This window comes from Corvus brachyrhynchos, unplaced genomic scaffold (assembly GCF_000691975.1).
Source record: "Corvus brachyrhynchos isolate BGI_N302 unplaced genomic scaffold, ASM69197v1 scaffold43, whole genome shotgun sequence".
Classification (NCBI taxonomy): domain Eukaryota; kingdom Metazoa; phylum Chordata; class Aves; order Passeriformes; family Corvidae; genus Corvus; species Corvus brachyrhynchos.
In genome coordinates, this window is record NW_008237353.1 from 2,336,725 (window position 1) to 2,354,028 (window position 17,304).

Sequence of the window (17,304 nt, forward strand, 5' to 3'; positions counted from 1 at the left end):
GGAAAGGGAACTCTCTTCAGGGGAAAACCAGAGCTGCTTTTCCTGTGGGAGAACTCTTCCCCTTGGCATCATCTACCCAGTGTTTATTTCCTTTCCTTCACAGAAAGCATCTACAAGGTATCATAAAGCAACATGAAAATTCAACCACCTGGAAAGCTCCCAAAACTCAGCCTTTGATCTTTTAGGATGCCTTCATCCTTGTCACTGGTTTTTCATCTAGCTTGCTAAATTGATTATAAAAAATATATTCTTTAAAACACTTGACATGGTTCTAACACATGAAACAGCACTGTGGTCACAGAAAGAATTTTTTTACCACAGTGAGTAAACGTATTTAAACCATATTTTCAAAACCTGGATGCTTAAAAAAAAACAATACAAATAAAAAAAAAGTCCACCTATCTTACTGTGAAATCTGTTGCAGATCTGTACTCTCCCCTTCACAAGGGAAGGGAATTTTTTTTTCCTTTTTTTAATTTCTTGTAGGGGCAGGCAAGTGAGTAGTCTCATTTCCTCACTTTCTAAAATTAAAGGTCAGAGAAGTATGCTCCACACTCAGGATGAAGAACTGCCTTGTTGTTGCACTCAGTTCCCTGTAATCTGTTTGCAGAGTTATTGTCAGAGGAGAGCAGGCTTGTGACAGTAAAACATTGAGACCAACTGCAGCAAACTGAAAGCACAAGTGCAGTATGAAAGCCCAACACAAATGAACAAATTGTTCTGCCATGGGCGTGCACGGCAGCGATGACATTTCACCTCTATTTGAGCACTAAGCCTTTGCCTAAGGTAGGGATTCCGGCCCATTCCTACGCGATGCTGACAGCAGTGGCACAGGTTGGCGGATGCCTCTCTGATGCACCGCAGCCACCTACCTGCTGGGAACGTGCAATGGAAAAGTACAAGCCAGGAAATAAATCTGTAGCTGGAAGACACTCAGGAGAAATCCCTGCCCTCCCAGACCAGCTCCAGCACTGCAGTGACTGGAGAGCAGGTGAGGGGATACAAGCAGGAGGATCCTACATCCAGCCTGTAGCTGAGCTCCGAGGATCTCACTGCACAAGTGGAGCACAGGCCAATGGGAGAGTGACTCAACTTTAAAGGTGTCGGAACACGACAACTTCAGCCACCTGCCAGACTGTACGTGGAGACCATTCTCATTTTAACTGGGGGGACAACTGATTCTTGCCAGCATTAATGCAGATCTCTGAAGCATCGGCATAGGAAACTTCAGTGCTGTAACAGCCTTTAAGGAAACACTTCTCACAAGCTAAGCAATTTCCATCTCTATTTCCAGCTCTTGAGACCAGCAGCTTAACCTTACTTTCACCTCCCTTTTGTGAGCTCTACAGGCAAACCACGGGGGGAAGAGATGAGAGCTGGGGTAGGGGGGCAGCCACTTGAAAATCTGATGCTGGAGAGAAGTCTTCTGAAATGTTAAGGAGACTTCCCGACACACCAGCCCCCAGAGGAGTTAAATTCCACCACCATGAAACATTCTGCTGCTATTAAATAGCTTTTTTTGCTCATGTTTCAGGGCATCAGAAGAGGAAGTGAAACAACATTAGCTGCTTCCTGACTTAATAGAAACCTTGGAACAACCATCAACACACCCTTATCCAGTCAAGACTATACACTGATGTGCATTTAATGGTTTTATCTTTCTGAACAGGCAAAGGAGATAAAGTACTATCTTCCAATTTTTTAAGAATAGTATTTCCTCCTCCCCAACCAAGAACTCATTACACAGAACGTTCCTGTCATGTATTGGTGTAATTGAAGGCTAGCACCCATTAGCATATTTCTTGTTTTAAGTACAGCATCAGAGAAATGGGAGTGAGGGGGTGGGAGGTACATGCAATGGAACAGCATAGAAATACATGATAAAGAGGTAAATGAGCTTTCAAAATATACCAAAGAGACTGTGAGTATACTGAAGTTCACCACCGTATCACTACAATCAAAAAAACCCGCTGATCTAGGGCCAAAAGTATATTATTGATAGTCAAAACACTGCCTAACTCTATTTCCACATGATGTGACAATACTGGAGGAGGAAAAAATGTAAGGCAAATGGAATCCCTCTGTACATTCACAGTACCCCGAGAATAAAAAGCTAGAGAGACATACTAAACTGAAACAGTTCAAACAAAGTCTTCCTGGAGTTACAACATTCCCACCCTACAACGTTTCTCAAGCTGCAAGGACTATTAAATAGTATTAATGTTTAGCATGCATTTAGCACTTCATGTGTTTAGAGTGATAACAGGCACACACACACACCAGCCCCCCCCAAAAAAAACAAGAAAAACCCCACTGAACAAAAGGCAGAAGAATTCTCCCTGTTCCCACATGGGGCAAGGCTATAGTGACATTCATCCTGCAGTTGGAGATGCCAGGACATAATCAATCCCATGTGCTGGGATGAAGCAGAGAAGATGGTATCAAGCACACTGTGAGTATGGGAAATACCCTTTCAATAGGGGAAGTCGGACCAATCTAATGGGAAAGCAGCACTGACAGCCTTTGCTTCTGTGCACACCCAGGCCATCCAGGTTAAAGTCTAACTCCCATGCAGAACTGTTTATCAGTAACACCAAACAGCTACACAGTAAGGGCAAGAACCAATGTGAACAAACCCAGCATTTTAAACATGCCATCCCCCCCACAAAACAAGCAAACATAAAAAACATCCCATTTAATCATAAAAAGAAAATGTATGACTAGATGCAAATGGAGAGCAGGATGCAAGAAGGAATGAAAGCCCAAATTTTTTTTTCCTACTGCCATGTAAAATCAGGAAAGGCTTTGGCAGAAGCAAGATTGATATAAGTGGACCATAAAAGAATAGGCTGGGCTTCTTACATTTAGTTTCTTTCTGAACCTAAAATCTGCCTCAGAGATACTATGGAAAACACTTTCAAGTCTTTTTAATAAAAAAAATCATTGGGGACATGAAGGCCTCATTGTTTTCCCCAAACTTTATATGTCAACACATACAAACGCATTAAAAAAAACCCTTACCTCCCTTCTGAGACATTAAATCCACACAATGTTTCTTGGAAAGGGTAAAAAGAAAATGTAGGTCAAGATGTTGAGATAGGGATTGCTTCTGAAAGATGAAAGCATAAGAGGACTAAGCTTTCATTCCTTATGTTTCTTTGAGATTTCAAACAGAGTGTTATTTGATAATGGTTCCTTTCAGAAAATTGAAATTTAATATAGCTAATTATAAGTTAGAGAATTAATGTACAGTCAGTACTCCAACAGAGCTGGTATACCATGCTGATGCTTTTTACCAGCATGTCCCCCGTGCTTATTATAGATCTTTTCTCCAAATACTAAGGCCAATCTGTTCTCACATTAGGCTGGATGGCCCAGGAGTCAGAGTGGGGGAAAGGAAAAAAAGATATCTCCATGGCTGTAACACCAAGCCTGCAGCAAGCAGCCTGGAGTTGCCGGCACAGCTCGGCACTGCGTGGCACAGGAACAGACCCTCACACTTCAAAGGGAGCCCAGATAATAAGAGGACAAAGACAGAATAAAAAACACAAGCAGCTCTAGAGGAAAAGTACACTGAGGAAACAGCAAAATACCTTTTCCTCCTTCCAGTTAAAAGGGAGGAAAAAGGTTGTCAACAAAAGATGAAGAGCTCAGATAAACAGAGAGGGAGGAGTCCTAATTGTCCAGTATTAGCACAGAAGTATCTGAAAATATTTGTCCTATGAGCAATCATAACCTAAAAATCCTGACTTACATTTCACAGAGAGCAAAGGGGTATAAATAGCAACATCTCTCACAACAGGCACCGGCAGCAGACGCTGCTAGATTTGGACCAGGAACAGTTTCTCTGCAATTCTGATGGAAGCCATGCATCAGTGTTTCAGGGACCTATGCAGGTTTGGGACGCTCTGTTTCTAGAGACGGCACAAATGTGTTCAGCAACATCTGCTGCACATAGCTGCTTAGTAAGTACAGCAAAACTGCAGCTTGTGTAGACTTAAACATAGATTGTACTAAGGTGAATTTTGAGAGGGAGAACTTACGTTGTGGGAATCTCTTGCATTCCATAAGGTTCCAGCAGCTTTCCCTTTGTTCTTCACTGTCATTTCTGACTACGTATTTCTTTAAGTTCTCAGATGAGCTCTGTGTTGAGGTGTCAATCAGAAGGGCCATACCCCCGTTTTTCCTCAAAACGGTACCTACGGTCAGTTGAGCTGCAAGCTTTGGGGTGGGGGGGCAGAGGGAAACGTGCATTCTTTTGAACAAGCAGAAGTTTCTTACACCTTAGCAAATTAATTCCTCTGATGTCATATTTTCATTTGGCATGTCCCCACCTGGTTTTAGAGCACGACCTATGTAAGTAGTGCTAGCCTCCAAAATACTCTTCTGCTCTTAAAAAGCCATGTCAGGACAAAATCTGCCCCTACAGAGGGCACCTTCCCCCTCCTCATACCACAAGAATTGCCCAAATCCCACTGAAATTGACGCTACCACCTCTTCCCAAACCTTGGGGCTGAGAACTTCAAGCTGCAGAATAGCATTCAACTTTAGAGCACACAGATACACCAACCAAAAGCTCGGTGAGATCCCTCCTTAGCACTTTAGGAAACTGAAGACTTCTCGTGACAAAAGGACACCAAACCAGTACTTTTCCATTGCTTTCAGCCTGAGCAAAGGGGAACAGACAGCATGGAAAACTCCATCTCCTTCAGTCTACTCTCGTTCCTGCTGCCTGAAGAACTATCTAGTCAACAAAGGTCAGGAGGGAGAGCAGCCACGAAACAAAAACTGAAAGTTATTTTCCTAAAACCTTGGTAAAATTTCTGACCCCTTTGTCTGTACTGGCAGAATCTCCCCTGGAAGTAGGAAAGCACAGACTGAAGAGCAGACTCTTCTTCTCACAAGAGTCTGTCCCCTTCTAAGTTTCCCTGCAAATCTAGTTTTCACGAGACTAATCCCACTGAGACCAAAATTATTTGAGAGGCTTTAAAAAGAAAATTACTGAGCAGTTATAATTTTGATCCAGCCAGATGGCAATCCAGCACCATCTCGATATCCAGCTATGCCAGAGAAACTGAAAGACTGCAAAATTTTCCCCATAAACCCCAATATTCAAGTTTGCATAAAGTATTTTAAACCCGTTTTTCCAATCAGTCAACTATTTCTAAAAAGTCTGCTTTCCAGGCTGTTAACAGCAGAAGCCTAGATCCACAACATAAAGAAAGGTCATTTTCTGTGCTAAGCAATGCCTTAACTAACGGCCCATTTATTCTACTTTATAAGCAGAGTACTTGTATATAACCCTGTGTAATGCTGTGGATGTTAATCAACCTTCATGACTTTGCATGCCAGGTTTATTGGAGCGCCTGCCATGCTGGCATAAAGGGGACTTTGTACCAAACAGTCTTCCTCCAGCCTAGCAGAGATCAGCATCAACTTGCAGCTCAAAAACCTCTTTTCCACAAAGAGCATTTACTCTTTAATTCTGGTCTCTTGTTAGTGAGACTTTAAATATTCAAGGACAGCGCCATACTGTGCTGAGGTAATCTATGAAAGAGTGCATTTAAATCTACAATTGCAAATGGGCTGTGTTTATCTACTTAGATAAGACAGCCTTGTTCATTTCAATTAGAGACGGCCAGTTCCAGGCAAACATAAACTGGCATTTGAAGTTCATCCCTACAGGACAATGAGATGAGGTAAAGCTTCTGGGACAGGTTTCCATCTAAATAAAACTTGACAACTAGTCCCTAACCACAGACCTCATTGTTGCACAAAAGGCCATCTTCAATTGATTTTGGGGAGGGGGAGAAGAGAAGCAAAAACCTACGTTTCAAGAAGATTTGGAATTCAAGCCACATTCCTGTAACTTCTATCCCTTATTCATGACTTCCACCTGAAGGTAATTGCTGCTGACCTCCCGAGATGCAAAGAGGCAGAACAAGTACTCTAAAAAGCACCAGATTTTATTATCTTGGCAAAACAAAGTTATTTGCTTACTGCCCTGTCAAGTAGATTGTCACAATAAAGAGAACAGTTGGGTGTCTTCTTCTTGGAAGAGAAACAGCATGTTTCTAGACAGATACACTACAGGAACCAAGAGGAGGGAAGGGAAATTAAGTCCTGCACGCAGACTCTGTAACAGGAATATGCCTCTCCCCAGCCCCAGCCAACTCGGGTACCATGCCTCAGAGGTTTGTGGCTCCATGCAATCTTAACACTTCCTTCTGGCATATGGAGCCAGAGACTGAGAGAGAGCCTGAGGCTCTGAAACAAGATCTCAACATCCCAGCAAGGGAGCAGGGGTCAGGAAAAAATAAAAGGGGATGAAATTCCTCTTCAGCCCTATCCATCCAATACACCTGTATGTGCATGTGCCAGTACAACCTAGATGCCTATTCTCCATGAGAAAATATAGATATGTGAAAGGACATATTTCTATCGTTGCACCCTGTTGCTAACATTGTGACAGCATTTCCACCACGAACAGAAAGAAACTTCCCACGTTGTGAAGAAAGGAAAAAAAACTGTAGTCTCTCTGTGCCATTTTCATAACTTTTAAGCATCTTTCAATCCATCCACATACACAGGAGATGTAACATAAAAACACTGGGGTGCTCACAGAGCATCTTTAGAAACAGTTGGCCATGAAATGCTTTCACCTTTCACAGTACCAGAGACAACAACCACTGTCTGAGGGAGGTATTTTACGGAGAACTGCTTTTGAGACAACCTGGCCAGAAGAGAGCACAAGATGCGATTTAGCTCTAACATGTCTGTTTACACACATGCACACACACACAAAGACTAAGAAGAGGCTGAACTGAAATATTTTTAAGGTCAACCACCACTGAAGCTAAGTGGGGGATGAGAGAAGGAGGAGAAAAATGCAATTAAATGCTGGTGCGGTCTTCAGGCATTACTCAGAATGGCTGGCTGAGGCTGCCAAACCTTTAGCAGGAAAAGTGGCTTATCTCCTGGCTTCCCAAATTGCACCAGAGGTCAGCTGATGAGGTTTCAGGAGTTTGCCAGCTCCATCCCTCTGTGGGATCTTTGGCAGATTGCTCCAGCTGGGCTCCTTCCAGCTCTTCCCTTTTTTCCATTTTAGTGTATAGCTTGAATAAAGAAAACAAGATGAAGGCTTTCAAAGATAACACAGTCTTTTACAAACAGATGGAGAACAAAGCACAGGAAATTCTGAGCAAAGTAAAAAATGAATGTTGTCTGTTCAGGGCTTATCTGGAATGAGTTAGCCTCTTAGTGGACAGATCTGAAACATCACACAGTCCTGACTGCGATTGCAATGCTCACTAACAGTCTTGTAAGGGGAGAAAACAGGATGGAGAAGGGTGGAAATTCAGCCGTCTTTAGCTGTCAGAGCTGGAAATTCCTTCAGATGTACCAGAAACAACACTTATGAATTAAGCTTCTCACTGTCATCCCTTGTTGCCCTAAGCCCAAGGCTTCTGCATCTATACCTTTGACTTGACCAACAACCCCCTCCACTATTAAATTCATTTAAATTGGGAAACAAAGGGCATCTGAGGCAGGTTATTGAAAACATGACAACTAATTCTGAATACAACATCACCTTAACCACTTGTAAAAAATCTGTGCTAGTCAGACACACGTACACACACAAAGATTTAAAAATGCAGGCACATTTATTACTATGGAAAGCAATCTGCTATGACTTAACTGTATACATACGAGGCTATATTTATTTTTTGGAAGACATTCACCCACAAGCTCTGGAACATATCTGCTATGTGATGAACCTCTCATCATCATCAGTTACTTAAAGAGAGCAGTTATTCCAGAATGGTTTCTTGCAGATTTTAAATCAAAAAGATCCAAATGAAACCAAACCAAAATGTGGAGGCATGCGCTCAGAGCACAGACCAATTCTCCCAGGCTGTTATAAGCTGTGAAATGAATGTGACTAATTCCTGAAGACTTTCATTGCTCTAAAAAGGTGACTGATTTTCTTGCTTTTCACACCAGAAATTCTACACTCAGATGTGGACCAATGACACCTAAAATAACATTATACCAATCTACTGGTGCTTTCAGTTTACTCCACATCACTACAAAGATCCCCAAACCTATTTTGATTGGCATCCCATATTCTTAACAAGTCAAGGCCTCTGAACACAGGTAACGCAGGGGGTTTAAGGTGAAGAGTATGGTACATTGGCAGCTGTGTCAGGCAACTTGCTGAAGTGGCTACTGTGCCCATCAGCAGTTATAGAATCTCTGCTTTTTCTTCTAAAACCACTTTACTGTCAGGGTTGATACAATAAGGCTTACAGCACACATGACACCTGCTCTAATTAAACACAGCCTAATGGCCTTAGAAATGTCCTGCTGGAGCATATAGTTCTCAAACTCTTTCAAACAGAAAGTCATTTCTAAAATGCCCCCACATCAAATAAAAACTACCGTGGAGGTTCTAGGACACAAGACAGCCCCTTGAAGGCTGAAAACATATTCTCTCTAATACTCTGAAAGCACTCCACAAATACAGTCTTGCACTAAAAGCTGAAAGCTGTAGTGTAAAAATAATTAGCAAAGGCCTTATTCAAAGCCAAGCAGAGACAGTTTCAGAAAATACAGTTCCCTAGGACTAACTACAGTGAAGTGCATTACACAGTCTGTCCGTACGACTGAAACATCTCTGCACTTACTTGTAATACTCATTTTATTTCCCATTACATTCCTATTTTCTTAATAAAATAGAGTATGCTATTTTAATGACTGATTTAGTGGCACTGATTTACTCTCATTTCTAAAATAAGCAAACTAGAATTGACAAAAGGTACAATTTTTGACAGAGCTGGCAATCCTGTAAGGTAAAACCACCACCACTCTTTTGGTTGTACATGCCAGCCGAAAAGATGCCATGGTGCAAATTTAGGCTGGAGATATTATGGTCGATAAAAGAGAGAATGAAACAGTTTGCCTGTCTACACTCAAGGGTGCTCTCCAGACTGTTGATACAGAAAACAAACCCAAGGCAGCAGCTATACAGAATTACCGTGAGTCAAGGAAAACAAAATCGTTTTCTCTGTTGGTGTTAAGGCCAAGCTTTGAATCACGGACAGTCAATGTAACAAATTTCACCACTATGTAGGTCATGGGTTTGGGGTTTTTTGTGTTTTGAGTGGGGCTTTTCTGGTGTGTTTTTTTGTGAGGTCTTAGTGGTGTTGGAGGTGGTTGATAGAATCATAGAGTATCCTGAGTTGAAAGGGACCCACACAAGGATCATCGAGTTCAACTCTCAGCCCTGCACAGCACCATCCCCAGGAGTCACACCATGCCTGGGAGCATTGTCCAAACACTTCTCAAACTCTGTCAGGCTTGGTGCTGTGACCACTTCCCTGGGCAGCCTGTTCCAATGCCCAACCATCCTCTGGGTCAAAAATGTTTTTCAAATACTCAGCCTAAACCTTCTCTGACACATCTTCAGGCCATTCCCTTGAATTCTGTCACCGGGCACCACAGTGAAGAGCTCAGTGCCGGCTCCTGCTCTTCCCTTCATGAGGAAGCTGTAACTGCGATGAGGTCTCCCCTCAGTCTTCTCCAGGCTGAACAGACCAAGTGACCTCAGCAGCTCCTCTAATGGCTTCCCTTCAAGGCCCTTCACCATCTTTATAGCCTTCCTTTGGACTCTCTCTAACAACTTTATGTATTTTCTATATTGTAGTGTCCAAAGCTGCACACAGGACTCGAGGTGAGGCTGCAGCAGCGCAGAGTAGAGTGCGGCAATCACTTCCCTAGACCAGCGGGCAATGGGTTGATTTTTGGTTTGTTTGTTTGTAAGAGAAACATAAACCTAACACCTACACTTGTGAAGCACTTTTCAATGAACTTTTAAGCTGCATCTTTTTTTGCTCATATTCTTGGCAACTGTTGTCCCTTCTAGCATCTGAGGTTGTGGTTAGACAAGATGACTGTGCCAGTCCTAAGGCTGTGGTTAAACAAGATGAATGTGCCAAGTCAAGCAGCTTGCTACTATCAAAAAGGATGAAGAGTGTGGTATCTTCCTCCTCCCGCTTTCAGTCAAGGTACTCTGGTCCCACATTTCCACCAAATGAGCACATGGTGCTCACTTGACCTCTTAATGGACATGTGTAGTTCATTAAACTAGAAAAAAATTACTTATTTTTTTAAGTTTTTTTTTTTCTGGGCCAGTTTTCTGCCATGCTAGTTTTCTGAACCGGATGTACTGCATGGGCGGAAAAATGGCAGAGCCGGCACAAGGTGGAAGGAGGGGGGCCAGACCCATCAGCTACTGCTGAACTCTTTCTCACCTTTCCTCACCTTATTTATTTTAGGTCTACAGTAACTCAGTCTGCTACAGATTATGCACACGCCTCTGCGGACTCTTCATTGCCATTTTCATTTTCTATTACGATTAGCAATATGCAAGGAGGCAAGATTATTTTTAGAATTTGTTTGCCTAGAAATGCACTCAAGAGCAACAGAAACTCTTTTTAGATGGTCATGAAATAAGTTTTAAGAAAATTAATTAAATAATTTCTCTGTTTCACAGGCTAAAGAAATATCCATCCCTGTTATGTTTGAGAGGAAAAGGAATATGGGTGTCCTGTGAAAGAAAATTTTCTATTAGTCTTGCCAACAGTGAAATTATATTAAGACAGAAGCACAATTTGGATGGACATAATCAAATTCAGTAGACATCACTGAGGGCATAATTTGGCCTGCAAATTTTTTTATAAATGGTGATGATTGAAAAGGCAAAGAAGAACCTGTGTCAGCCAATGAACAAGCAAGTCCCTGGCAGGTTCAAAATTAATTCTGTTCTAGAAAACAAAGAAAGGAAAATAGATCTGTAAATTTTCAATGAAGCTCAACTCAAACATCCTATTACTTATTTGCTAATCTTTAAATTCACTTGACAGCAAGCACCGAAGTAAAAGTGATGTTGAGTGCCATGACAAATTTGCTCAAATGCTTATTTTCTGAACCTTTTAGTTGAAAACATCTATATTTAATCACAGTTTAAAACTAGCCAAAAAGGCTGTTTACTCTGAATGTAAAGGGAAAATACTGCAAAGCTGAAAGAGGTATTTCTGTTTCTGTAAATACGTTTTTTTAAATCCACTTACAGACAAGGGTCCTTGGCACAGTTACAATCTTCTACTAAAGCTTAGGAGACAGACAGACATTACCCACTGTCAACAAACACAATCTCACATCACTGATGGAGTGAAAAGCTCCCTAGACAAACGTTAGCATAAAACCTTCTTGCAGTACTTAATTGCAGCGTTCAGAAATAAGAGAGATGAAGTTATCAGTATATCTGAACCATCACAGTGAATGAAGAGGGCTGCTTTCTTGTTCAAAATTGAAGGTTGAGTAGTGACCCAACCAGGGAAGGAGGCCCACACCGCTCTGGGTACTCAGAGGTGCAGCTGAAACAACAGCACTTCCTCAAGGGCTGCTGTGTTTTCATCTGCACGAGTGAGAGGAGAAGAGACGTAGTCCAAGGGAAGACATGGTTCCCAGCTGGCAGCTGCTGCCGTCCCCTTATTTAGCTTTTGGCAGATAATACATGGCACTGAGCTGAAGCACCCGGCTTAGCAGTGTTTAAGCATTTCTACCACATCTGTTGTAATTTTCATGCCACGCCTGGAGTACCATCTACATGGCCAGGGAAAAGATGTTTCACCAACAAGCTGAAGTCAGATGAAGACAGTCCCATGCCACCCAATCACTGGGCACCTTCCTTTCAACATGGCTCACTGGGGAGCATGGACAGAAACCCCCATGCAGGAGCAGCGAACATTTGAAAACGCATGCATCAATGACAAAAAGAGCTATTTTCAGATTGCACTGCTGCCTGCCCCAGCTGGCTTGAACAGCCAGTGTGGAAGCCAAGGGATGGGCAGACCCAGGAATCAGAGGCTGGTGCTGCCATTGGGTCTGGAAGCACAGTCCCACCAAGAACTGTCTCAGAGGCTCCTGCCTGTCAGTGTGGAGACATATAAATTGTGGAAAAAAACAACTCCCCAACAAAAGTCACATGAACTTTTGTGTGGGAATGACTGAGGGCAGAAGCAGACCAGCACGAAGTGGTGGAGTCCCCATCCCTGGAGGCGTTCAAGAAACAACTGGACATAGTGCTATGGTCAAGTTAACAAGGTAGTGATCAGACAAAGGCTGGAAGTCTTTTCCAACCAAAATGATTCTGTGACAGGAGAAAGGGGCACCGGAGACTTTATGGTCCAACCACCACCTCCATCCAGGTGCTGACATGGCTCCCACTCCTTTAAAGAACATACATAAAATAAATAATTTCCTTTAACAACCTTAAATGTAAGGTGAAATCTCTCAGAATAGCAAAATTACATTTTTTTACTCATCTCTTTACTTCCTTAATGAACAAGACTTCAACTTCTGCCTTAAACCAAAGCATACCCTCACATACATTTGATTTCCTAAACAGATTATGGCTGCTGTGAGCTTAACCTAGATGACATGTTTGGAAACCGCCATGACACCTTTCTAGGACAAAGTATAGCTGGTGAAAACAAACTATGTGCTTGAATAATTCTAACGTCTGGTTTGTCATCTCTGTAGATTAACTAACCATCTTAAACAAATAAGGAAACTTTGTCACTTTTTCCATTCAAGAAACACACTTCCGCATCACAAATTTCTTTATTGCAAGTTTTGAAAAACAGAACTTAAAATCTTAGGTCATAAAAGTTTGCTTTATAATATCATCTTTTGAGGGTACTGGGTTTACTCTCATCAACAGAATGCAAGCCATTATTACATCTTTCATTGCCTTTTTTATAGCCTTATCTCACATTCTAAGCTACACGAGAAGAAAACAATTTCCCAAAGGATTTAGTTCTCCTTTTAGATGAGGATCTCTGAAAATTGGTATCACTATTCCAAACACCAATCGCTATTCTTAAAATCCTAACGCAAATGACAGGTAGCACTACTCAAAATCACTCAAGAGGTCCCTCTGGGTTTTTCCAGCGCACAACCGTGTTTCCATAATCAGAGTTCCAGTATCCCTTTTAGGGCTGCAGAGAGTTTCTTGACAACCAGCACAAGCACCTCCTTCAAATTTTATATTCCCAAGTGCTGAAGAGGAACATGCAGGAAACAAAGGCATACTGTAAGGTGTCATTCTATAATCTGAAAATATCCACAGTCAACATAAACACGCATGCAATATAACCACTGATACAACAACCAAAATATACCCACTCACCTTTCTCTTTCATCGGAACCACTTAAGTAACAGGGTTTCAGACACAAACTGAAAATGGCAGGATTATTTTCAGGATAACAAGTACATTTAATAGTGAGACAGAGACAGCTAAGGTATTATAATACATAAAATTGCCCAAAGTAATTTTAATTTTTATTTATTTAAAATTCTATTTTTATTATTCAGAGAGGCACAGAGTTAATTGTCTCTGCGCCACCACCAGCACATCAGAGCTTGCAGAAACTTTAATACAGAAAAGACTCCTGTTAATGGGTTCATCTTCCACATTTAAAATTAATTTGCTTTTCACACAATCAATCGAAGAGGCACCAGTATTCCAGCTACTAAATCATTAATGATACTACTAAGACCAGATGAAATACCACTGACAATCATTTTCACACAAGTTTAGCTGCACAAACACTGGCAAAGGAACTTTTGCAGCATGTTTATCAAACTTCAGCCGCTCCAAATTCATAAAAACTTCTTAAAGACACAAGTTGCAAGGGGCTGGTGTACCTTTTACCTTCCTCTATTGCTACAAGTAAATGCTTTCTACTAAAACAAATACAGATTGCAAGTCTATGAATAAATAAATTTAAGGAACGACAGTTATAAAACCAGACCAGAGAAAGTCTCTCAGCATTACAGAGGGTGGCACCAAGATTGAATCCTGCTACCCAGTTGCTTGCAGTCCCCTCAGGCATCAGAAGCATACAAGACCAATCCATACTCCTGCACAGAGCAGGGAGTTTAGAGAGCCTGATTCCCTCTCTCACCCTTCCTTTCCACTTTTGAAAATGCTTACATTTGCCAAGTACTGAAAGGTGACCTGTTTGATTTTCAACATTACATAAATAAATTAATAAAAAATGGGTGACTCACATAAAACTATATTTAACCGAATGCTACCCCCTTTGGAGTAACATGCAAGAAACAATGGATACGGCCTGAAAGTTGAATGAAGGACACATACAAGGAAACATTTTTTATTCCCAACAGTGTGAAATCTGGGATCTAAGACTCATCCTTAAAATACTACACATTTCCCTGAATTCAAAATAGCTCAGTAATTTCTCAGGATGACCTGCTTTTTTCTCAGTCCATAGAGACTCACAGATTTGAAAATACATGGCTACATTTTTTTTTTAAATGTAATGAACAAATTGCATGTTTAAATTGATTTTCTTGATGTCACTGCACAATATCAATCCTCTTCCCTTTTGCTCCTTTTTCTCTCAATGCTCATTTGAAACATTCTTCCAGATATCAAAGGCTAAAAAAAAAAATGCTTTTCGACAGAGATGTTGAAACAGAGCAGTGCCAAGACAGCACTTTTTAAAAATCATTTAGGAAACAGAAAGAGCAACATGGAATATCATTCTGGCTCAAATAAAAAAACCCAACCCCCAAATAACTGGTCATCTACTTCTCTGAAGGAGAAAAGCTCTGAAGATGTGAGCTCTGCTGCTGCCAGGGGAAGCCGGTGGCATACTCCACGTCTGGTATCTGCATTGACACAGCATTTCCAGCCAACTTACTTTTTATCTAAGATGCCTTTGGAGAAACTAGACACCATGAAAACCTCAGTCATCCCGTAACCTGGCACATCATCAAAGCCTCCTAACACACAATTACTGTGCTTCATGCCTTTAGATTTTTTCCTTTGACTAAACAAAACACCCACAATGGAATAAGAAACTTTCCAAGAGAAATTGTGTTTGACAGAAGATCAATGATGCAGAGGTGTTGGAGGGAAAAAAGCCAACTCTGTTTTGTGTACACCTCCAAGCTCAAAAATGGCTTGCTCTTAAAGCTAGATGCCCCTTCCCATCAGATTAGTATTTGATATTATTACTGAACTCCGAAGTCTGAGGTCTTCTTTAATACATTAAGGAGTTTGCAATTTCTTATGCAATACAGTGACTTTATCATGCTGCCTGTAGTTATCCAGCCATTCCTCTAGTTTTCTGCCTTGTCGGCAATAACACTCAGTGGAATCTGACTCACCATGTCAACAACACAAGCTACATATAAATATGAATAACCTACCAAGCAAGCACCCAGCTGCTGCTTTAATGCATTAGCACATGTATAGTTATGCACATGCCTAAAAGGAACTGCCATAAACCTCCATAAAGAAACAAATAAGCTCTTGTGAGTGAAAACTGTAAGCTTGCCCAGAAATCCGAATCCTGCTAGTCATCACTTTCAAGGCTCAAGCCAGCATGACAAAGCCTTTTCAAGTAAGGGTCTAAGTGAATCTGAAAGAAATACACTTCATATTCACCTCTCAGGACACCACAGCTTTTTAAAGAAAGCTTTAAGGGAAGGGGAGGCAACAGATAATAACTGACTAGAGCATTAAAAAAATAAAATTCAATTCCTTTCAAGCTCCTGTCACCCAAGCTTGTCTGCATCTCCTTTTAATGCCTTTAAACAACTGCTCTGTGAACTACTAAACTAGGGGAGTCCAATGTCACAGTGCTTGTGTCTCCTCAGCCCTTTAACTCTGTATGTAGGTCCTATGCTCCTCCACCTATGGACTTGGATCACTCCAGAGACAGATGCTACTCAGTTTCTTGCATCTAAGTGACAGTATGTAAATTCTGCCCAAGGTAACTGAAGCCAATCACCTCTAAATGGTTACCTTCTCTGCTGACATACTCAGCACATCAGGAAGCAGACTGACTAGAAAGGCTCCTTTCCTCTGGATTGGCACCCTGTCCCTGTCCTCCCGCCTGGCACCTGCCCTCCACCCTGATCCCCACATAAGTCAGTTAGCCAGAAACCATGTAGACTGTTCAACCCAGGCATTTCAAGCACTCCAGAAACAAGTTCCTCTGTGCGGATCACAAGGGCACAGTGTATGCCAGATGGTGCACTAGTCTCCCTCCCTGCTACAGCATGGAAAAAGAACTGAGTCCTTCCAGCAGTACCACAGAGGTGTCTCACCGTTCACTGCCTTGAGGCTCCCGCTAATGCCATCGCTGTGCTGCCGCTTCTGTGCATTCTTGAACTCCTTCAGAGATAAATAAAGGACCTTCCGCACCACCCTCTCCTCTGACCAGGGAATCCCATCACTGTCATCCTAAAGGAGACGGAAACAGAAAGGAGACATTAGTTGCATGCACCTGAAACAAAACAAAAAACCAAACTAAACCAAACAAACCCCCAAAAGCCTAGGGCTACACAGATTATTTTTAATTCAGAAAAAAAAAAAAGTAAAACCGAAGAAAAATACTATGTAAGAAAATGTAACCTGATCAGCTCTAACAGAGAATAGAAACATAAGTATTATCATCAAATCAGAGCATTAGTCCCTCTAATCCTTTATTCTGCAAACAGCAGTCGGCATGTACCAGGTGTTAGGCAGGAGGTAAAACGTAATTGTTAAAATCCTTATAATGAATCCCACACAGAGAAATTTATCACAGCCAGGAAGTGTTCTCCCAGGTAATTAGGAGGAGGGGAAAAAAACCCCAACAAAACACTAAAACGAATGTTGCAGAAACTGAAGAGGCAAAGTTTGGTGAACCAACTTCTCTTGTTGCCATTTTGGCTTTCATTTCTGCCTCTTGGCTCAGGTTATTTTTCCTTCCGGTTTAGTGATTTGCATTTATTGCAGTGTTACAATGATGTTGTATATTGATAACAATGAAGTTATTCTGAATTTATCTCAGTATGAAGCCAAGTGGAATTTGGCTCATGGGGCATCTGTTTTCTACTTTCTTTATTTTTAGAAGAAAAATGCTATTTTGTCAAAAGGAATACTAGTCTATGTCAAATTTAGTACTAGCTTTAGTTAAAAAGATTAACTCCATGGAAAAGTATTTCCCTAAAGCCTTTAGCATTCAAATAAATTAAGTCAGCAAATTGATATAAAGACGTAAGTCAGATAGGTAAGTCATCATATTTTCACAAGCCCTATAATTGTCTTGGGGTCTTTGGAAATCACTATTTGAGCATTCTTGCCCTTGAATTCCTCAGGGGCTACATCATTGCCAAAGCAAAGGAATAACATTTCTAGGCAGATCTTAAGTGGTAAG

The 17,304-nt window shown here is 41.4% G+C and overlaps 1 protein-coding gene across 1 annotated transcript in view; it reads right to left on the reverse strand.

The window, feature by feature from the left end:
• Window positions 1-17,304, reverse strand: part of JARID2 (jumonji and AT-rich interaction domain containing 2) — a 215,117-nt gene that overhangs the window by 106,495 nt on the left and 91,318 nt on the right. The window contains exon 2 of the mRNA XM_017730670.1: window positions 16,211-16,346. Within this exon, the coding sequence (XP_017586159.1) occupies window positions 16,211-16,346 (136 nt within the window). The remainder of the gene's footprint in view (window positions 1-16,210; window positions 16,347-17,304) is intronic.